The sequence below is a fragment of the Xenopus tropicalis genome, chromosome 3 (assembly GCF_000004195.4).
Source record: "Xenopus tropicalis strain Nigerian chromosome 3, UCB_Xtro_10.0, whole genome shotgun sequence".
NCBI lineage: Eukaryota > Metazoa > Chordata > Amphibia > Anura > Pipidae > Xenopus > Xenopus tropicalis.
In genome coordinates, this window is record NC_030679.2 from 31,118,912 (window position 1) to 31,143,122 (window position 24,211).

Below are 24,211 nucleotides of genomic sequence, written 5' to 3' on the forward strand. Positions count from 1 at the left end.
CTGTGCCACAGAACAGCACCAAATGCAGGTGGAAGCCAACTTGATACGTTCATAATTAATCAACTGAAGTATACACTGCTACATCAGGGCAGTCCATAACAACTAGAGCAGTGATACCCAACCAGTGGCTCTGGGGCAACATTTTGCTCCCCAACCCCTTGGATGTTGTTCTCAGTGCCCCCAAACCAGGGAGTTGTTTTTGAATTCCTGACTTGGGGGCAAGTTTTGGTTGAATAAAACAAGATTTCCTACCAAATAAGCTGACAGTGTGCATAGAGGCTGCCTAATAGCCAATATTAGCCCTTATTTGGCTCCTCCATGAACTTTTATGATGCCTGTGTTGCTCTTCAAGTCTTTTTACGTTTGACTGTGGCTCACGTGTAAGAAAGGTTGGGGACCCCTAAACTAGGGTATGTTTCTCTTATAATGCAAACCCAGCTGCTAACTAATGGAAATAGGACATAACACTGGAGAAAAAAAACACCAAACAATCATTAATAAACAGAGGTTTCTTTTACTTAGTAATTAAAAATCAACACAGAGAGATGGTTTGTAAAAACATGATACAAACTGTTCTTTATACAATAGAATTCTTTTGCATTTATAAACAATGCCATATAAGATTCAGCCGAATACTGAACAGGAATCATCCTTAATTTGCATATTCAAATTTGAAAACCATTAAACACATTACATCATGTGTTAAACAAAAAAAGTTGCATACAGTTGTCCAGAGCTCTAAAGTCACAAAACTTTGAGGGTACAGACTTGGCCTAACCCCAAGCAAATCTTGGATTCAGTGCATCCTGACTTACGACTGCACTTTTCCAGGCAGCTTTGATGCCATATTCACTAGAACACAGTGACCAAAAATATACAGAAAAAATGTACATATTTAATTTACATAAAGGGTTTTTAAAATACATTAACTTGACAAGATTAATACAAAATAAATACATAGTAATCCTTCCATTTAAAGCCTTAAGCTTTTAGCTTAAAATTGTACTACAAAAAACGGATGTTTCAATGCTTCTTCCAGCGTTATTCTTTTAGCGGGGTCGTACTCCAACATTCTTTGGATAAGATCAAATAGCTGATGATGATCCTTGTTATCAGAAACTATGTATTCCTAGTGGACAAAAATAATACATTAAAAACAAGTTGACATACAGTTACATGATCAATATTTATAGTACAGGTATGGGATCCCTTATCCGGAAACCTGTTAACCAGAAAGCGCCAAATTACGGAAAGCCTGTATCCCATAGATTCAATTTTATTCAAATAATTCAGAATTTTAAAACAGATTACCTTGTAATTGATCCCAACTAAGATATAAATAAATTATTGGATGCAAAAAAATCCTATTGGGTTTAATTAATGTTTTATTAATTTTTAAGTAGACTTAAGGTATGGAGATCCAAATTACGGAAAGACCCCTTATCCGGAATACCCGTGGTCCAGAGCATTCTGGATAATGGGTCCTATACCTGTATCAGCAACATTTCCTTTATATCAAATGCTGAGCTGGTATAAACACATCTTAAAGGAACAGTAACACCAAAAAAAGAAAGTGTATGAAAGTAACTAAAATATAATGTGCTGCTGCCCTGCACTGGTAAAAGTTGTGTGTTTACTTCAGAAAGTCTACTATAATTTATATAAATAAGCTGCTATGTAGCCATGGGGGCAGCCATTCAAAGGAGAAAAGGCACAGGCACATAGCAGATAACAGATAAGTTCTGTAGAATACAATAGTGTTCTATCTGTTATCTGCTATTGTATTCTACAGAACTTATCTGTTATCTGCTATGTAACCTGTGCCTTTTCTCCAGCTTGAATGGCTGTCCCCATGGCTACACAGCAGTTTATTATATAAATTATAGTAGTGTTACTGTAGCAAACACACCAGTTTTACCAGTGCAATGCAACAGTGCATTATATTTTTATTACTTTAAAGCTCTTTCATTTTTTGGTGTTACTGTTCCTTTAAAAGGACTTTACTTCTAATGCAATGTATTTAATAATTATTAAACCATACTGTGGATCAGTGATCCCCAACCAGTGGCTCGGGGGCAACATATTGCTCCCCAACCCCTTGGATGTTGCTCCCCGTGGTGCTTATGTTTGAATTTCTGGTAAGTTTTAGTCGCATAAAATAGCGCCAGTCCACATAGGGGCTATTATAGCTCTTATTGGCACCATCAGGAACCATTTCCATGCTAGTGTTGCTCCCTAACACTTTTTCCATTAAAATGTGGCTCACAGGTATAAAAGGTTGGGGAATCCCTGCTGTAGATCATAAACATGAATACCTATTTTTTTTTTATAAAAAAAACTTTGTTCTGTGAGATATATGTAAGAATGTTGCTATCAAGAAATCTATTTGTAGATGTATACTGGAGAAAATATATATTTATTGTTCACTTTTTAGTGTTATGGCTTTATTATGCATAATGGAAAGGCACTTAGAATTACATCATCATTAATTATATAGAATTTTTTTTTATTTCTAAACACAGAATAGAAATACAAATAATGAAAAAATAAATAAAATAGACAGCTGTAAACCAACTTAAATTGCTCCCCTCTACCAAATACCAAAAGATGCATAATATTAATAAAATAATAATGACTAGTGATGAGTGAATCTGTCACGTTTTGTAGAAAATTTGCAAAACACCAAAAATCTGCAAAATGCATTGACGTCAATGAGCATTTTTTCACAGCGACTTATTCAATACTTTTGACTTGAGTCTATTTTAAGCACTTTTGCAATTTACATACATAATTGTTTTTTCAAGATTTGAAGATCTAAATTGGATATATGTACGGTTAACATGAATTTGTTTTGTTACAACTGCACCACCTGCTGGTCACTGATCTTGGTGAGGAACTTGTCAGGAGAAAGAAAGAGGTGGTTTGATGTTCTTCTGGTTAGGAAAAACATTAGAAACATCACATAACTTTTCTTGCGTCTTTCCTTACCATATTTTCAGGACTGACAACACACACAGCGCTACACCAAGCAGAGTGACTGCAGTAGTAAGTGCAACAGAGACATGCATCAGGCCTGAACATGTAGCACCAGAAATATGAAACACCCTGTGTCTCAACCCTTTCTCCTTGTAGATTGTAAGCTCTTTTGGGCAGGGCTCTCTTCACCTCCTGTATCAGTTATTGATTGCTTTATATGTTACTCTGTATGTCCAATGTATGTAACCCACTTATTGTACAGCGCTGCGGAATATGTTGGCGCTTTATAAATAAATGTTAATGTAATGTAAAGCCAGTTTAATTCTTTTCCTTTTTGCTACATACAAATATAAAAAATTCAGTTTGCAATAATTCAATATATTCTCACTTGTAGGTAAATTATTCAAAAGCAACATTTTAAACTAGACTTGGTGAACTTCTTCATTTACCCTGTAAACCCCCTCCAGAATCACGAGAGGAAGCACAAGTAATACTAATATATGGACAGACAGCATCTATCTGTATAACATGTATATGCAACGAAATAGTTGAGTGCTGCACAGATCATTATGTTAATAAGTCATGGATAAGAATTATTGTGGAAACTGAAGTAAATCATTTATCTTTTCCACCTAGTTTCAAATAAAGGTTGTTAATAGCACAATTTGCAGTTATAGTATTGTTGACTTGCTGCAAGCTTCTTTCCTACTGTGTTCTAGAAGACACAGAGCAACTAGTAGCAGCTAGTTGCTCTGTGTCTTCTAGAACACAGTAGGAAAGAAGCTTTTTCACAGCTACAGCTATTGTCATAGACAATACTGAGAATTGCCTCTGCTAAAACACACAGAGACAGTTATCAGTAAATGATTAGCATTGTCTATTTTAGTAGCCATGACAAGTAGCTGCTACTAGTAGCTCTGTGTGTCTTCACCCAAACAAGCAGCTAGAAGGAGGTGTGCCACCCCTAAATACAATTGAAACTATAGTTTTTATCATAGTGTAGCCAGAGAGAAAGCATGGAACTAAACTTTGCATAGGAATTCCCCCTGTACTATAAGGGCTCTGGTACACGGGGAGATTAGTCGCCCGCGGCAAAACTCCCTGCTCGCGGGCGACTAATCTCCCCGAGTTGCCTTCCCCCTGCCATCCCACCGGCGAACATGTAAGTCGCCGGTGGGATGGCAGGGGGAAGGCAACTCTCAGCATGCCATGAGCTAGCAAGTTTTCAGTTTCACAGGAAACAAATGAAAGCACAGTGCATGTTATTTTGTTTGTAGGCAAAATGCAATATATAATCATATGACCCTGCCTATAAAAGTATGGTTAAGATGTGTAAATACAAGCACTATATAGTACATTTTCAGGCCCCTGTCCATTATGGCATTTTTGGATAGTTACCTTCAATGGCTTACAACGCTTCTTAACATATCGGCCAGCAGAACTATGTTCATCCCAATCCAGCCGATCAAGATAAAAATACTTGTGTTTCCTGTGCAAAGAAAATGCAAAAAGTTTTCAACAATTGTCAATTGGAATGGTGTAACTTTTCTATTTTAATGCAAACTGTTGAAACAAAGGAGCTGGCTCTTAAATACCCCACGGGCAGCACTGCAGAGTCTATGTCTTTTTTAATTTTTGTTTAAAGGCAAATATAATATAGAGTTCTTTTCTGAGCGCCCTTGCAATTAACTTTTCTCTTTTGTTTCCATATTAGCAGTTTTACACCGGTAATAGCATACAATTGCAAAAGGTGTGTTGTGCCCTGTTCCTCTGCCTGGCAACTCAGAATACCAGATGCTTCAATATTAATGCATGAAACATCTCTTAATACTGCTCAGATTTATCAGATTATATCAGAGTGGTCATGAGAGTTGTTTTTGGTTACAATTTCCATTTAAGTCACTTACATCTGTTTTATTACCCTCTCTTTTTTATTGTCTGATTAGTTAGCAATTAAGTTCTTGCACAAACTAAAAAAAAAAAAAAATAGCTTTACATGTATAGGTCTTACAGAACTTTCATATATCTCACCTAGTTTTCTTAATCATATGGAGTGGTAAAGGTCCCAGTATTCGTTCCATCATTGCTAAATGTTCTTTGCTGTCATGAGTCTACATAAAAGGAATAGGAAAAAAAAAATGTATGATTGATATCCCCACCTTACCATAAAAGCAGCAATTATATTATCATATAAAATCACATGGCAACAGAACTCCAAGGGCATGCTCAGCTTCATGTTAAATTTTGTTTTCAGGTAAAACCCATACGCTGTCAATACACTTACCTGGAACACAGTTAATCCAAGGTAGTATTCAATTAAAATACAACCTATGCTCCATACATCACAAGGCTGGGACCAACCTAATTCTGGAGAAGCAGAACAATTAGAGTTAATGGATATAACTTTTATGTTTAACAAAGATATACACAGCTCCCTTAAATTGTGTTTATGCATGCTATGAAGCCAATTAGGGATTATACAGAAATACAACCCCATTAAGTCAATGCTATTTCCCATCAAAGTATGTGTACGTGTGTGTGTGTGTGTGTGTGTGTGTATATATATATATATATATATATAACAGCACTCACAGAATTTATAAGTAGTGTATCAATGTTTTGGTCCCCTTAAGCGCCTTTATCAAGATGAAGGTGGTCCACTGAGGACAGCTTGGATGTACAGATGGACATAATTATAGCACAGGTTGTAATTATGATACATTTCAATTATTCAGACATTGACTGGAGTATTGGCATAGATATATGAATATGCTAACTGCCAACTTTTTGTTAAAATTTATCCTCAACACTTGTGTGGGTAAGCACTTGGGAAATAGCGGTCATAACACAGTGTTCTTTAAAACTATACTGTACAAGGGTTTGGCAAATTGTTATATAGTGTCATTATTCAGAAAAATGTTGTTCTCAGCAAGGTAACCATAGGTCTGGAAGTCTGACACCTGTGGTAGCAAATCTACTAATGTATAAAATCTACTGTAAACATTTAAAATCACAACTCAGTGTGTGTCAGAATGGGTTCTTGCGCCCCAATTCTGCCAGAGTACAGACCAACAACCTTGGAAGGGTAATACATTTGTGAACATTCTAGTTATTAGTGGATTACCTTAGTCAGGGCCGCCATCAGGGGGGCACAGGGGGTACAGCTGTCCCGGGCCCGGACGATTTTAACTTTAAAAGGGGGCCCGGCCGTGCTAAAGTTTTCTTAGTAGCTCGGGCCCCCTTAAATCGATTCCGGGCCCTGTCATTGGTGGTCAGCGGGGGATCCTATTTGTCGCGCCCCATGCGTACATCACGTCAGTACGCACGGGGCGCAACCTTATAAAAGGGCCTGTCTTCTGCCGGCACTCAGAAGCGCCGAGATCTAATGCAGGGAGGGCCTTGCCTGAGGAGTGCGAAGCCGCCGCTGACGAACAACAAGATGCTGGCTACCAATGTACTGGGGCAAGGGGGGGCACAGCTGGCTACCAATGTACTGGGGCAAGGGGGGGCACAGCTGGCTACCAATGTACTGGGGCAAGGGGGGGCACAGCTGGCTACCAATGTACTGGGGCAAGGGGGGCACAGCTGGCTACCAATGTACTTGGGGAAGGGGGGCTAAGCTGGCTACCAATGTACTGGGGGGGGCACAGATGGCTACCAATGTACTGGGGGGGCACAGCTGGCTACCAATGTACTGGGGGGGGGGGCACTGCTGGCTACCAATGCATTAGGGGGGCCCTGCTGGCTAACAATGTATTAGGGGGGGCCCTGCTGGCTACCAATGTATTAGGGGGGCCCTGCTGGCTACCAATGTATTAAGGGGACCCTGCTGGCTACCAGTGTCTCATATCTGTGAGTCCTTTGTACTGGTGGGAGGGGGGCCCAGAAATTTTTTTTGTGAGGGGCCCCGTGATTTCTGATGGCGGCCCTGACCTAAGTGGATCACATGGGGACCTTTACAGATTTGTCAGAAGAGCACCACATCCACAACCCAATGAGGTATTCACCTGACGGGATTTACTCATCAGCCCATTTTTTTTAACCCAACCAGATATATATTTGACTATATATGACAAATAGATTATACTACAATCCTGTGCCTATGATTGATTAAGTACAATCTGTACAAAATGCAGAGGGCTCTTGTGATTTTATTTATGTGGACTGAATAAAGATATATTTTTTTTATCACCATTTGGACATATGTTGTATTGATGATAAAACATTTACTTGAAAAAGGGAAAGAATTTTTCAATACTTACCCAGTATAACTTCTGGAGCCCTGTAGTGTCTTGTAGAAACCAAAGCACTGTGATATTCATCATTGTATGTAGCACTTCCAAAATCTACAATTTTAATATCGCTATTTTTTAAATAGCGCTCATCTTGTTTCTTATAAAAAAAAAAAAAAGATCCATTATGCTTTATCTATTACGTTCATATACAACACTGTTTACCTGAAGTATGTAGCTAATTAAAGGTTATTTAAACATTTCTTGTGCATTATCAGTGTTAAAATTGCGTGTTTAATTAATAAGGTTTTGGACATTTTGGAAGAGAACCTTGTTATCAGTCTATTTAAAGTACAACCCCCCCCCCCAGTTTTTTGTTTTTTTTTTAACACTAATTTTTTGAAAGATTCTTTTGGTTATTTATCATCAGTTTTTTGACAATGAAAGATTGGGAAGCACAATGAATAGCTTGGGACCTTTTAGTATGAATAAATATTCACCAAATTTTAGTGCATAAATATTCACCAGTGCATATTTCCAGCAACAAATATTTCTCATACTATTTGTAGGGGCAATAAAGCTGCTTACTATGTCTTAGCTTTATAAGCGAAAGATAAGTGAAACTGAGGCAAAACAGACAACACAGAATTCTGAAAATGCTTTAGTACCTAAAAGCTTGCAATAACTATTGCATGGCAACATAAAGCAGGGATAATTAGTGACAGTAGCCATCACTGTAATGTTATGTGTATCCATTACGGGGTATGCTTTTTGTTAATCAAGCAGCCGCTATAATACATTCAGTTAGATCACCTACGCTTAAACCACAATATGATTTTTATATGAGTTTATATAACTGATCCTTACCTTTGCATGATTAAAATGGACTACATAATCAGAATGGACAAACAGTATATTTTCTGGTTTCAGATCTGTATGGGTCAGTTGGTTTTGATGTAAAACTAAAAAAAATAAATAAATAAATAGATAAAAACATTATCATATAAATCAAAAACATAGAAATTATAATATCAAAATATTTTTAAATTACTTACAGTTAATAGATTTACATATCTGATATGCCATATTTCTTATGTGATCCAAAGGAAAAGGTAAGAAGCTATTTTCTTTTATAAAATCATAAGTACTTAGTCCAAGAAGTTCAAAAACAATGCAAATATGGCCATGGTGATCAAACCACTCCAGCATCTGAACACATCGACTAAAACGAGAGAGAAGCAAACTGTTAGCACACATGATTATTTAAAATATCAAATACAATATTAAGGAGTAATTATGTTAAGGTTTTTTCTTTTTAAATGCTCTAAGGGCTCTGGCACACGGGGAGATTAGTCGACCGCGACAAATCTCCCTGTTCGCGGGCGACTAATCTCCCCGAGTTGCCTCAGAGAGCCATCAGTTGCCATCCCACCGGCAAACATGTAAGTCGCCGGTGGGATGGCACACGTGGTGGCTCGATTTCGGCAAATCGCCGAAAATGCCTCGCGTGGCAACTTCGGCGATTTGGCAAAATCGGCTGCGCAGCGTGCACCATCCCACCGGCGACTTACATGTTCGCCGGTGGGATGGTAGTTCGGGGAGATTAGTCGCCCGTGACAAGGGAGATTTGTCACGGGCGACTAATCTCCCCGTGTGCCAGAGCCCTAAATGTAATATCATATCAGCTATTTGTGAAGTCATGGTTTGTCATGCTTAGCACTTGAATGCTTATCTTGGTTAATTAACATACAGGCTTTACCAATGAAACCAGTATCTCATCAACAATCAGGGTGATGACACATGGAGCTACAAGTAGCAGCTACTTGTCACGGCTACTAAACACTAGAAAGTACCCTGCTATAGACAATACTGAGAATTGCATCTGCTAAAACACACAAAGAGACAGTTATCAGTAAATGATCAGCATTGTATATTTTAGTAGCCATGTAGTAGCTGCTACTATTTCACAGCTACTAAACTAAAAAGTAACAAGTATAAAACTTTTAATGCAACATTTTCTCTAAGAAATGCTAAGGAAATATAGTATCAATAGTATAGTATTGCACCACATTTCATTAATATTTTGATGTAAGATGCTGAAATTTACCAACTTTGAGCTGGTTTTGCAATGAAGTGTTCAGTACTGATCATTAACTCAGGGGTTTGCATGATTTTTTATGTCAGTGTCTTTGTACTGTGTAGCATGTAGGAGTACTGTATATTCATTTGAGTTTTGTGCTTATATGTAGATATTTGAGAAAAAAGTTTTATTTAGCAAAAAGCTAAATAAGAAGAAAAAGATAATTATTTAGAATAAGTTTTACTGTAAGGAATTTACCATGTGTTGTGGCTTTGTAACCTCAAATATGTTTATTCCTGGAGGGTACGTTACTATTTTATACAGCTCAGGAATCCCCAGTGAACTATTATGTTGATCATCCTACATTTATACAGCACGGTTTTAATTGGTTTATATCTTTTTCCTTATACAATGGAAGTGTGGCTTATTAGGCCTATTTTAATTTTAATTTGTGCAAGTAAATGCATTTTCAGGCTGAAGGAGGAAGCTTATAAGGAAGTACAATTGCTCTGAAGCAGGAATAAGTTTGATTATTGGCTTACTCTCTGCCAACTAACACTGAGGCTCATTTCAATATAATGCTGTGGGTCACAATAATTTTATGACACAGACCAGACAAAGCATGTACAAAAGTGTCACTACAATAAATGGGCATGGTCTATGCAATTTTTCCCCAGGTATGCTGCTTGCCACTGCAAATTATCACCCTAGGTAGTCTGTAGCTGGTCAAACTGCAAATGGGTCACCTTGTTCCGTAGATTAAACATTTTACTACTATCAATCACCTCTATATTTGGCTGCAAGTCTATTTATCCCTAACACCTACTACTAAATCACAGAGGGGGCTGGGCAATAACAGAGTCTGTACAGATATTAAACTTTTCTTTGGCCCAAACTGGTTCAGGCTGACCTGTGCTACACTACTGCCAGTTACAGACCCTGTATGGGCACCTTAAAGGAAATATAACACAAAATTTTTACTTTCAAGAAATCCAATCTATATACTTTAATTAGCAAATATATCATAGAAAAATTACAACAGTATCAGTGGTTTTTTTTGGTAAATGTACTTTACCACAGATTTATTGAGCTCTGGCAGCAGATCTCTCTGAAGTCTTACAGTTCACTTCCGTTCAGATCCCCCACCTCCCCCCCCTCTCTACGTGCAGGCTCTGGCAGCGTTCCTTCTAACAGACACGCAGACCCAGCAGAAGAGGTGAAAAGGTCTGTCTCCCATCCCTCTCCTTTCTCTCTTTGTGCCCCATCGCTAGCAGCCCATTAATCACTTTTAAAAGGACACAGAAGAATGCAGTAAATTAACTTCCGGATTGAACCGGAAGTCTACCCCATCGCCGTATCGCCTTTCCAAGCTTTGCCCAGTAAGCCACTGGAAATGTAATTTATTATAAAACCACCTATAATATCACATTTTTTTAATGTTATTTAGGTTAATAAAAGTATTTAGGAGTGATATCTTTAAAGTAAAATTTTAGTGTTACTGTTCCTTTAAATCAAGACAAAGGAAAAAATCTACAGCACACCAATTGCAATTATACTCACAAAGTGTTTATTGGATCTTTTCTGTTCAAATGCTCCAATACTTGTATTTCAGACTGTGCAGCTTCCCGATATCTTTCCACATTTTTGATGATTTTTACTGCTACTCGCTCACCACCCCTTAATAATAAAAAAAGAAATGTCTAGCTGTCATTCTGTCCTTTTTCCTTACATTTTTCATATCAATTCTTTTCTTATTTTTGTAGTGTGGCAATTTTAATTAAGACTATCCAGAATGGTTATGGGATCCGGAAAGGTATGGTATCTATTAAATCAGAATTTCTTGAATTTGTGTACTTCAGGGGGTCTTTTCATAATTTGAAGTACCATGCCTTAAGGCTCTTAAAATATTAAAACAGGATAAATCCATATTGCTAAGCAAACTATTGTTTTCTATCTTCGTTTTGATCAACAACAAAGAGAAAATAATTAAAAAAATAAAAAGTAAGTAGTAAAATACACAATTGGAAATGGCATTTCCTTTTCTAAAAACTTTTAGGGGTTTCAAGATAACAGATCTTACATTGGTAGACAAAGATTTTTTGTGTGTACTAAAGCATAACTGATTAGATTACCGATGTGAAAACATAAAAAGCGATAAAGGTATAGGACCTATTATACAGTTTGCTCAGGACCTGAGGTTTTCCAGATAAGGGATCTTTCTGTAATTTGGATCACCATACCTTAAGTCTGCTAAAAAAACATTTCAATACTAAATAAACCCAATAGGCTTGTTTTGCCTCCAATAAGGATTAATTATTATCTTAGTTGGGGGTCAAGTATAAGGTACTGTTTTATTATTACAGAGAAAAAGGAAATCATTTTTAAAAATTACAATTATTTGCTTATAATGGAGTCTATGGGAGATGGCCTTTCTGTAATTCAGAACATTCTGGATAATGTGTTTTCAGATAAAGGATCCCATACCTGTACTACATGAATCTTGTCACTACAATAATGTTTTTACAGACCTGAAAGTAACAACTCGTAAGAAGAAATGTGTTAAAAAACAGAAGGTTCATTTTATTGCAATGTTGGTTCTTTGCTCCACTACCTTTAAATGTTTACAGACTATACTAGAAAACAGATATATTACAGACTATGGAGAAAATCACAGGCCTTGCACTGAATATACTGGAAAAGTTTGTTTGAATGGAAGCCTTGTTAAATGTGAAGGACTAGTTTCTCTAAGCCTAAGCAAAAAAAAAAAAAAAAAAATATACCAAGATGCAAAGTCTGAGGGAAGAAATCTAAACATACACAAAATGTATTCTACTTTTATCTTCAGTTTTCGGGGGTAAAGATGGCTGTTTGAGAAGTTTATTGGTTTCGGTTCCCAGAAAAACCCTGGGATGCAGTTATGGATATGAGATTAGTCACCCACAATACATTTCCTCTACCACAGGGGACTAATCTCCTGCAATTGCTTTTCCACTGGCAATAATGTAAATTGGCGGAGGGGAAATATACATGTCACTTCAGCCACTTTGTCTCCCGTGATAGCCAAGATTTATTGCGGGCAACAAGTCCTGCGTCATTGCACTTAGTGTCTAATTAATCACACCCCTAATTGGTCTGTGTCCCCCAACTGACACCACCTCATTTATTTGACTTTGTTGCTGCATACACCCATCTTACCTTAAATGATCAATACATTCCAATACTTTTCCAAAAGCTCCTTCTCCCAAAGCATGTACAATTTCATCTAGAATCAGAAAAAAATAAGTTAGTAGCCATTAACAAAACAAGCTCTATTTAAACAATATACTACTAAAAATGTATACATAATTTGTATAAACTCGGTCAGCTCAAATTAAACTAGCAAGGTCAGGTTCATTTAAATCTATCTGATCATAAAACTATAAATTTCATTTTCAATTGATATAATCTTACTAGAAAATATATATAAGAAAATATCTTATTAATGCTATTTGTGCATTTTAAAGTATCCTGCCAAAGCCAAAACACTATATTTTAAGCAAACGGACTATAATAAAATTTTAAAAATATTCTATACATCTTTCTCTTAGTACGTCTCCACTTTCACAGATCAGATGACCCTCCTCATCAACCTCTACACTTCTGGATCTTTTCTTTCGATGACTCTTCTGGAAACAGGAAGTAGGTTGCATCCAGGCAATCAATAAACCCGGCCCAGTGAATTCAGAGAAGAACACGCAATTCATTCAGCAGGAGATATTCAGGTAGGTATTCAGTTACGCAATCAGCCCACGAACAGTTGGCCATTTCATTCAATTTCAGTCCCCAGAAATTCCAGGGGCACACAGTTTATGTTACAGAAGAAAAACATGGCAAGGAACAAATTTTCAGGTAAGATACTTTTATCATAATGAACAAAAAATTATACAACACATTGTTACTTGCAATTCTTCTGCAATGCTGAAATCACTGCACACTTTAGTAATCTAAAATTGTTAGCAAAAACAGCACTGTAAACTTTGCTTTAGTAGATGGTTGCAATCTCTTAAACAAAGGCATGTAAAGTACTCAGCACCCAATTTGGCTTAAATTCAGTACTGGAAGTTAAAGTACCATAGCTGCCACTCACCACTATGAAAATAACTAATAAGGAAAATCAGACACAGCACTGCTTAGTTTGTTATGCATTTATAATGCCTTTACTCCATTCACAAAGACCACAATTTATCAACATTTAAAAAATGAGAGGCCTGAAATGTTGGTAAATGCAGTAGTCTGTGGCAATATATGTTAAATAAAGGCATTTTACATGTATAAGAAAGAAAGTGCTGAGCGCTTTTCCTGTTAAATAAAGATCAGATTCATGGGTTCATTCTGTTATCCTACTATTCTGTTTAGTCCTTTCCAGCTGCTGATCTACAACAGCAGTTTCAAAAAAGTATTCCTGACTACACAGCAGACAAAAACTTAATTCATAACACACACACACAAATCACTTTGCATGTCTACAGAACTTAACCAAAGTAGCTCCCTTCTTTCATTCCAAACATCACCCAACCTGCAGTTTCAAATGTTCCCTTAAACCACACCTCTTCCATCAAGCTCACACACTAACCTATTAACCTCTAACAGCTCCCTTAAGCAAGTCATCAATTCTCAAAACACATCAGCTTTCACACTTAACATCCTGCTATTATCTCCTCCCTAAGTCATAACACCAACATTAATATTATTCTAATGTAAAATTCCCCACACAGCCATGTATTTTTTGAACTTGTATTTAACTGTATAAATTGTAAGTTCTGTACCTACTGTTGTATCCTGCTTGTATGTCAATTAAAATTTACCCTTTTCTATATGCTGCAAAATATACTGAAGACTGTAATGTAACATGCCTACACTCATGCATACACAGACACACAATCACTGAAATTCTAGAATAATATGTAATGGTAAAGTGCTATTGTCATGAACCACTAGAAGATATATAACATACATTTAAGTACATGGAAATGATACTCAAAGAAAACTAAAATAATTTAAGTGTTAAATCCCCCTTCTTGCCATATCTTGCAATTATTTTCTAAACTTTCTAGTACACTTTAAACTAAAAATACCAAGAAATTATGTCATAGTATCACATTATCACTAAAAGAAAAATAAACTTTTCATACCAAATGTGAAGTGCGGCTTGAATGGTGAGGCTTTTTATGTCTCTTTTTGTGACTGCTGCTGCTGCTGCTGCTTTGCCCAGATGACTTGCTGGATCTGTAGTGGTGTCTATGTTCATGATGTCCACCCTTGTAGTTATTTCTTAGTTCTACATATCGTCTGTCATGCTGACCTCTAGAACACATGGACTTGTCCTCCACGTAGTGGCTACAACATATAAAAAAATTACCCAATTAATGGATTACTAGTTCCAAACAATAGTCTATAATAGCAGGCAGGCGAGTGCAGGTCCCATCTCTAACACTGCAAATCTCTTTCTAGAAAACAAGAAGTTTTTTTTTAAAAAAAGTACATTTTTGAAGTATTTCCATAACTACAAGTTTAGAAAGGTAGAATCACTAGGAGATGCCAAGTTGTTAGACCCGCACTGGTTATGTGCTCAGCTTCAATAGGCATAGAGAAAACCAACGGTGAAGGGCCACACATTGGTAAATACCCCTGGCTGGTGCATTTCTTTGAAGGTGTGCAGATCTGGTGTAGGGAAGGAAGTTAGAAACTGAAATAACCGAGGTATGTTTTACATCAAAAGCAAAGGACTTCACTTAGGAGTCAAAAATGATTTGTTTTTACCCCCTTTGAGACAAGTTGAAGACTTCAGATTTTTTTTTTTTGTCTACCTCTGGAAGAACAGAGTGCACTAGCAGATTGATTCCATTAGATTTCTTATGTGTATACTCATTTGCATTTGGGCTTGCATTTTATTGCAGCCGAGTTGCACTACATGTTATAAAGCGTAACATGCTGTATCATTTTATAATGGAATATATATTTAATTTATATGTTTAATTTACAACAACACAGATAGAAATGCACATTTAAGAATTTTAAACCATGGAGCACTTTCAGTACTACAACATAAGTTGATCAACAGAATATCCACACAAATTCTTCAAAGCAATCAAGAAAGTAGGTTAAGGTGGCTGTACACTGGTGAACACTTACAGTATCCAACCAATCAGTCCACAAAACAAACAGATGGATATACAGTTGCTATACATGTGAATTTCCAGAGTGCCATTCTTTGGGGTGCAAAGTTTAAAACAGCAGTATTGTTGTGTTGTGGCTGATATGGTGCCATAACAATGAAATATTTATTTTAAAGATATATGCTGCAATTTGACAGGATCATAAGATGAAATAGATACACATGTCCCAAGTTTGGTAGTATAGTTGAAAAATGCTAGACTGCTCAACCAAATTTGGCCTTGAATGGGCAAGTTTAGAGTGCTTTTTAGATGGCAGCGACAATATGCGTAGTGTGCCCTAACCTCGGGAACAATACAAAGAAAAGCTTACCTGTCAGATGATGAGATCTTTTTATGGCGTTCCTTTTCTTCATCGCTGCTTTGTGATCTTTTTCGTTTGTGGCACTTGCTGAAATACCACTCCTTCTCATCCTCGTCTGGACGTCTACTTCGTTTGCTGTAGTGCATCTGTTAAAATGTTTTAACAATTAAAAGCATGCTGACATAGCATCAAGGCTCAATTCCACATATTGCATATATACTTTTTTTGTACAAAACAGGTGACGAATTCTTAATATACTTAGATATATTGAAAGAAGGCGGCAAATTAAAACACTATAACATAAATAATGAAGACCAATTGAAAAGTTGCTGAGAATTGCAGCGAGCGCTTCCTTCTTCCTCTTTCTTCTGCCGGCGAAGTCCCTGGGACGGCGCATGCGCAGTAGAGTGAAAAGAAGACTTTGTTGTTAAAGTTCGGCTTTTCACTCTACTGTGCATGCGCAAGCGCGAACAAGGAAGAGGAAGCACTACAGGTACCCCAGGCTGGTGCTGTTCTCTCCTAAAAGGGGCACCAGCCCGGTGTACAAGGTAAGCGATTTAAGTCACTTGGGGGTGCCTAACATTTTGGCACCCCCAAGTGACTTAGCCTTTCCTTCTCCTTTAAAGTTAACCCACCCCTTTAATTTCTGCACTAATTTCTGTAATTTTATGTTTCTTTGCTGTAAAGTGACCGGCAAACAGTCACTTTCCTAGAAAGGGAACTGTTGAAAATATTAAACACAGTATTATGAGCCCAATTGGGCCCAATATATGGACGGCCAAATCACGAAGAGATCTTTGTTTGGTCAGTCAGTAATGAACAGATGTTAAAGGAGAACTAAACACTAAAAATAAATATGGCTAAAAATGCCATATTCATATACTGTACTTACTGCACCAGCCTAAAGTTTCAGCATCTCTATAACAGCAATGACCCAGGACTTCAAACTCGTAACAGGAGCTCCCCATCTTGGAAAGTGCCTGCATGTGCTCTGGGCAGCTGTTGAGAAGCTAACTTAGGGGTTGTTGCAAATTATCAAGCAGAAAATGAGGTTGGTCTGTCATATAAGCTGATGCTACAGGGCTGATTATTAAATTTCTATTGCTAATTGCACTGGTTTCTGAGCTGCCATGCAGTATTATCTGTATTCATTGTGTCAGCCTTATATTGTGACATTTAAATTCTGTATATACAGTACATTGTGAGTGGGTCCCTAAGCTCAGTAAGCGACAGCAGCACAGAGCATGTGCAGTGAATCAGGAAAAAAGAAGATGGGGAGCTACAGGGGCATCTTTCAGGGCACAGATCTTCCCTGCTAAAGGGCTGTTTGCCTTTGGCTGGTACATAAGCTCAAAACAATGTACAACATTTCTGCCCAACTTCTTTATTTAGCCTTTAGTTTCCTTTAAGGTACATAGCCATTTTCCATTTGTGCTGTGCAACGCAAAAAATAGGCCTTGATCTAGCTGTAAACATCATAAAGCAGGTACAAAAACAGAAATCGCAGTTTCCTAATATTCCTTGCTTTTTCCAAAGTTATAGAGGAGTTTTTGAATAATATCATGCTTGAATAGATTATTGTTACAAAAACATACCAGCCTGCACAATTATACAGAAAGCCATGGCTATTTTGCTTATGGCGCTGGGAAAGGTTTCTGTCCATTTACATTTTCTCCAAATTTAAAACATGGCATCAAAACACCTAAAACATCACCACCCACAGCTGTCTAAGAGATTCACATGAAAACATCAGCACAGGATATAAATAAAAGAAATCCATCTATGCAGGTGCTTTCACACAATTCCCACAGGGCAGCAATATGGGCTATAATATGTGAACCCACTCCATGAGTTATGGCCTCATTGACCAGTTGACAAGTAAGCTTTTTCTTATTTCAAGCCCTGAGGCTAAGCCCAAATACAGCCATATATTAATGACAAAGTTCATGTGGCCACCTTGCTCCTGGGATTTGTCAAGTACTTGGACATATGTCTAAAAAGCATAGTACTTTTAACTTAACAAAAGCCATAATATAATAACTCTTTAAAGAGCCGTTTACTGTAACAAAACATAGTTTTAAATGTTAGCAGTGAAGTTAATTTATTATTGGTGATATACCTGCAAAATGGATCCTGCCCCGGGCCTTACTGTGCACTTTCAGGAAATTGCAGCGCCACATATGCCATCCCACTGGCGATTTAAGGTGGCCATACACGCACCGATATTATCGTACGAAACCTCGTTTCGTACGATAATCGGTGCGTGTATGGTATGTCGGTGAGTCGACCGATATCGCAGGAAGCTGCTGATATCGGCCGACTCGCCGATCGGCCAGGTTAGAAAATTTTGATCGGGCGCCATAGAAGGCGCCTGACCAAAATTCTCCCTTCAGAGCTGAATCGGCAGAAGGAGGTAGAAATCCTATTGTTTCTACCTCCTTACCTGCCGATTCAGCCCTGAATGGTGTGTGGCGGATCTGACGATGTTTCGTGCGACCGATGGTCCTACGAAACATCGTCGGATCGCCACATGTATGGCCAGCTTTACACTCAAGCCGGTGGGATGGTATATCAGGAAGATTAGTCACCTGCAACAAGGGAGATTTGTCGTGGGTGACATCTCTCCGTCTACCACGGCCCTTAATGTAGTCTGGTGAAATACTTAAATTTAGGGTTGTACTGTATTGTTAAAATGTTTTGCATAAACAATGATAACTATGAAAAGGTGGCTATACACCATAAACTTGCCTTGTGTCATCAAAGCAGACATTCCCTGATTTGAATTGGCTATTTCGGATCTTTTTGCTCTGGGCCAACAATCAGATCATATTGATGATGGACCCAAGAAAGACCCATACTGACTCACCAATATGGTCCCATAAGGACAAAGACAAAAGTTTTGAACATCCAGTAAAATATATCATTATAAACAATGCTTAGTAATGTCATCAGCTATAGTCTTTGTTTAGTGATGATTTATGCCACAACATACTAAAACTAGAGTGCCATAAAAAATCGTTGTCTCTGAGTTTAATGATTTGTATAAAAGCAATGGTGCTTTTATATAGTAATGAAACTCCTTGTTGACTTTGAATCCTTTCTTCCTAATAGAGGTACATTATTCCCTGAATAAAACACTGCTTAGTAATGTCATCAGCTATAATTGTGCTTAGTGATGTCTTAGGGCTCTGGCACACGGGGAGATTAGTCGCCCGCGGCAAAACTCCCTGTTCGCGGGCGACTAATCTCCCCGAGTTGCCTACCCCTGCCATCCCACCTGCGAACATGTAAGTCGCCGGCGGGATGTCAGACGCGGCGGGGCGATTTCAGGAAATCGCTGAAAAAGAATCGCGAGTCTTTTTCGGCGATTTGCGCGAAATCGCGCCGCCGACTTACATGTTCGCCGGTGGGATGGCAGGGGTAGGCAACTCGGGGAGATTAGTCGCCCGTGAACAGGGAGTTTTGCCGCGGGCGACTAATCTCCCCGTGTGCCAGAGCCCTTATGTCACAACTCGCTGACATGCGCGTGAAGCTAAATATTACATCTCCTATTATAAAATACATGGTATAGGGGGTCATTTACAAACTCAAGTGTAGTATGGAAAGTACAATTTTGGATGCAACTTGCCATGTTTATTACCCACAATGCAGTGTTTTCCCCCACAATTCCAGGGTCACTGGGCCCATGCGAGTCAGTTGGACTGAAGTGCCTCAGTGGCATCAATGTGCTCTCCATTCCAATTGTAGTTAATGAGCTGTATATAATTGGCCTGTGGTCTTATCCCTCTATATAGCCTGTTAACTCTTCACTGATTTCTCTAATCCTTATGTGTGTAACAGGGGGCATGTTATTCCGTCATTAACTCGCACAAGGCATTATACATATAAAAACCCCCACACAGATAAATAATTCATGCATTCCACATGCAAACACTAAATAATCCCTTCAACAAAACCGATAAATAGAACTTCATGGCAACTGCCATTACGCACCACACAGTTTACTGCAGGGACGAGAGGAAATCGCTATAAGAAAATTACTATGTGGAAACATTTACATAACTCCCCGGCAAAGTCGCTACAGAATCGCAATATCATTCGCTTTTCACACAATACCCCCTGGCACACTGACACCACCCGTGACTTGTTCTTTTCTCTCCGTACAAACAGCAGCTGGGAAGCTGTGCCGCCATTACGCGAGAGGGCAAAGGCGGACATAATCCCCAAAGCTGGAAACTAAAGGCCGAGTGCCTATAATGATGCGCTGTGGTATAACCGGGCGAACCGGCAACATTACCTCCAACCGCAACACCAATTGTGTTGATGCCGCCTCAAATTGCATTCGAAGTCCTTCACTGCTAATGCTGAAAATGGCGCAAGCGAAATAATGTTTTGGCAAATAAGCCAAACAGCGTAATTACGTAACGATGGATTTCCAACACCTACGCTCAGAAACATCCAGAACAGCTACGTAGCACTGGAGCTTTAGCGCCCTCTTCAGCCTATACGCCACCGCGCAGGCTCCTTTTTCCTCAAAGTTGCACTAGCGCGTTATTATAGTTGTTTATGTGTTTGACGTTTAGCCACAATCTGCTTTTATGGTTCCCCACAATTTGACGAAATATATTGTTTTTCTGTTCATATTTTCCCATTTGTTTTATCTGTCTTCCAATTCAAAAAAAACTTTTAAGAGTTAGTGTCCATCAACCCCTTGGATGTTGCTCTCAGTGCCCCCAAACCAGGGAGTTATTTTTGAATTCCTGACTTGGGGGCAAGTTTTGGTTGAATAAAAACAAGATTTACTACCAAATAAAGCCCCCTGTAAGCTGATAGTGTGCATAGAGGCTGCCTAATAGCCAATCACAGCCCTTATTTGGCGCCTCCATGAACTTTTATGATGCTTGTGTTGCTCTCCAAGTCTTTTTACATTTGACTGTGGCTCACGAGTAAGAAAGGTTGGGGATCCCTGACTTAGACTGTAAGCTCTATGGGCCAGGAACCTCCTACCCAATGTGCCTTTTACTACATATTCAGTTGCATAACTACTATATAGCAGAGACCAGAGGCCTATGATGCTGGTCCTCTCTGTGTATACTTTTGTACACTGATTTACAGCACTGAGTATTTTAGCACTTTATAAATCAAGTTGTACATACATACTTATTTACAGCACTGCTAAATCTAAGCATCACATTTTCCCAATGTATTTCTGCTATCAGAGGCACTGAGTTGAGAAACCCGCCTCAGGTGGTAGCCCCCCAAAGTGTGAGGGTGGGGGGCTTAGCATCTCAGGAGCCACCTCATGCGGATTAGGGGTCAGTAACACCCCTGGCTGTTACAAAGCACTAATGACTATATTTTGTTTGCAGTCAGCAATAAACCTTTGAAGCAGTTACACTGCATTGTTTGCTCTCCTCATCAAGGTTATTTTTTTTCCCTTTTTTCATCTCTTAATTAAACCAGCAGATAAAGGGGATGGGATTGTAATACTGAATTGTAACTATTGATCATTGTAGAAAAGGGTTGAAGAACATAGAGGAAGATAAGAAGTGATCCAGAAAAAATTTCAGAGTAAAGCTGGCCATACACGCACCGGTTATATCATACGAAACCTCGTTTCAATCAGGGCTGAATTGGCAGTAGGAGGTAGAAACCTATTGTTTCTACCTCCTTATCTGCCGTTTCAGCGCTGAACGGTTAGTGGCTGATTGAACGATCTTTTGTGTGACCAATTGTTGCACGAAAAATCGCAAATCGCCACGTGTGTGGCCACCTTAAGTTGGATGAAGTATTAAAAACAAATAAAACAAATCAATTAGTAGAGAAGAGAGGGTATAATAGGTGCTGGGCGTTTGGATCACATATAGCAGGGATCCCCAACCTTTCTTACTCCTCAGCCACAGTCAAATGTAAAAAGACTTGGAGAGCAACACAAGCATCATAAGACTTCATGGAGGTGCCAAATAAGGGCTGTGATTGGCTATTAGGCAGCCTCTATGCACACTATCAGCTTACAGGGGGCTTTATTTGGTAGTAAATCTTGTTTTTATTCAACCAAAACTTGCCATCAGGTCAGGAATTCAAAAATAATGACCTGGTTTGGGGGAACTGAGATCAACATCCAAGGGGTTGGTGAGCAACATGTTGCCCCCGAGCCACTGGTTGGGGATCACTGACATATAGGGTTAGCACTACAGGGTGGGGACTTTCTTCCTAATGTCTCTTACCGAATGGCACATTTTTATACACTGTAAAATTGTATTAATCTGCTCTAATACATTCAGTGTGATTGCTTTGCCTTGCTATTGGAGATGATGCATTCTTCTGAAGGCTTTTCAAATCCCCCTCCCCTTCACTTGATTTCCGATGACATATTGTCACCTCAAGGTCACTCATTAGCTTCCCTCAAAGGATCCATTATGTACCTGTGTATAGTGCTCATATATAAACGGGAGTGCTTTACCCTTTGAGATCAAATCTCCAGTCTTTTTAATTGCCCATCTGTGCTCATGTATTTTAGTGGTTAAAGTTATTATGATAGAAATACATTTGTTCAAGTTAATGCTAAACCCTAAAAACAAATATCCCTAGAAATACTGTTTCTTTATATACCGAAGGAAGTGCACCAGCCTAAAGCTGGCCATACACGCACTGATAATATCGTACGAAACCTCGTTTCGTACGACATTCGGTGCGTGTATGGCAAGTCGGCGAGTGGACCGATATCGCAGGAGGTTGCTGATATCGGTCGACTCGCCGATCGGGCCAGTTAAAAGATTTTGATCGGGCGCCATAGAAGGCGCCTGACCAAAATCTGCCTTCAGCGCTGAATCGGCAGAAGGAGGTAGAAATCGTATTGTTCCTACCTCCTTATCTGCCTGTTTCAGCCCTGAAGGTTAGTGGCGGATCTGACGATCTTTCGTGGTCGCACAAAAGATCGCAAATCGCCACATGTGTGGGGGAGATTTACTAATGGGGAGATTTACTAATCCACGAATGGTCCGAAGGCATCCGAATGCGTTTTTTTCGTAATAATCGGTATTTTTGTGACTTTTTCGTCGCCGTTGCAACTTTTTCATATGTTCCACGACTTTTTCATCGTCGTCGCAACTTTTTCGTATATTTTCCGCGACTTTTTCGTCGCTGTCGTGAAAAAATCGGATTGTTTTTTTCCGCCGTTTACAATCGCTCAATAAGAAAAAATTGCGGCAGCGACGAAATAGTTGCGCAAAATACGATAAAGTCGCGGCGGCAACGAAAAAGTCACGACAAATATGAAAAAATCTCGACGGTGACGAAAAAGTCGCAAAATTTTCGTTTCCAATCCGATTTTTTTCCTTTCGGGATTTGGATTCGTGGATTAGTAAATCTCACCCTAAGGGTTCAGTATCTCTATAATAATAATAATCCAGGGCTTTAAGGTGGTCACAGGAGTTCCCAAACTTGGATTTTGCGTGTCAGTGACATGCACATGCTCAGTGTGCTCTGGGCGGCTTTTGCGAAGTAAGGTGTAGGGGTCGTTGCAAATGATTAAGACAAAAATATTCGCCTATCATAGAAGCTGATGCTACAAGGCTGATTATTAATTGGGTCACTTTAGGGTCAGACTGGCTCACCAGCATACCAGAAAGTATTTCAGTGGGCCCCAGTCCTGCTGCCTGCCACCCACTAGGGACCTTGGCTGAAGTGTGCGGTGGGATGGTAATTGCAGGGGTGGGGCCGTTTGGTTAACACGTGGTGTTGGAAGGATCTATGAGGAGGGCAGATTCCCCAGAAGGCCTGAATGACTTCACTCCAACACTGCTTTTAGCTTACTCTATTCCCTCTGCTCTCTGTCCCAAGTTCCTGCTCCAGTACTGTTCCTGCCCCATGCTACCTAGTCTTCCTGCTCCTATTTGTCCTGTTCCTGACTGGGCACAATAGTCCTTGCCGTAAGGACTCACCACCCATCTAATCCCTTAGGGTAATGTCCTGCAGAGAGATTAGTCACCTATGATAGATCTCTCCTACTGCAATCAACTTATTTCTTCAATATGCCGTTCTGTCAGCAACAAAGGGAATCACTGGTGGAAAGGCCTACGTATCACTTCAGTTTTCCAAAGTTGCATGGATTTCTGCTGATTAGTAGCGTCAGTGACCCCTTTGGAAAGCTGGAAATAGGATGAAGAAGATGGCAATTAACTTAAGAATAAATATGAAAACCAACTGCAAGGTTGCTAGGACTAGGACATTATATAAAATACAAAAATTGATCATAAAGGTCAGCTTTATAAGGAACATACTGTATTTATGTCACCCTGAGGGAGATGCCCTGCCTAAAATGTTTAATGGAAGACTATTGAACATGCCAGACAACCTGCTGTTTGTGGAAAAACAGTCATGAAGTGCTTGGTGTGGAGGCTATAGT

The 24,211-nt window shown here is 38.9% G+C and overlaps 1 protein-coding gene across 3 annotated transcripts; it reads right to left on the minus strand.

Moving 5' to 3' along the window:
• Positions 1–494: 494 nt before the first annotated feature.
• On the minus strand, positions 495–20,232 carry clk1 (CDC like kinase 1). 3 transcript variants are annotated; one of them, XM_012959061.2, is made up of 13 exons: positions 20,102–20,232; positions 15,814–15,950; positions 14,460–14,664; positions 12,863–12,953; positions 12,484–12,550; positions 10,849–10,965; positions 8,264–8,430; positions 8,076–8,170; positions 7,239–7,368; positions 5,261–5,343; positions 5,008–5,087; positions 4,375–4,465; positions 495–1,129 (listed from the first exon to the last, which is right to left on the minus strand). In XM_012959061.2, exons 1-13 carry the CDS (start codon positions 20,144–20,146, stop codon positions 995–997), a joined length of 1,443 nt encoding a protein of 480 aa, XP_012814515.2. In that variant the 5' UTR covers positions 20,147–20,232; the 3' UTR covers positions 495–994.
• Between the last annotated feature and the right edge of the window lie 3,979 nt (positions 20,233–24,211).

Excerpts from the sequence above, each read along its gene's own strand:
- clk1 (XM_012959061.2), bottom strand. The coding sequence starts at position 20,146 with ATGCAATTTGAGGCGGCATCAACACAATTGGTGTTGCGGTTGGAG. Across the intron at positions 12,551-12,862 it reads AGACGTACTAAGAGAAAGAT|ATGAAATTGTACATGCTTTG; the intron begins GTATAGAATATT and ends TTCTGATTCTAG. Across the intron at positions 1,130-4,374 it reads AGCGTTGTAAGCCATTGAAG|GAATACATAGTTTCTGATAA; the intron begins GTAACTATCCAA and ends TTTGTCCACTAG.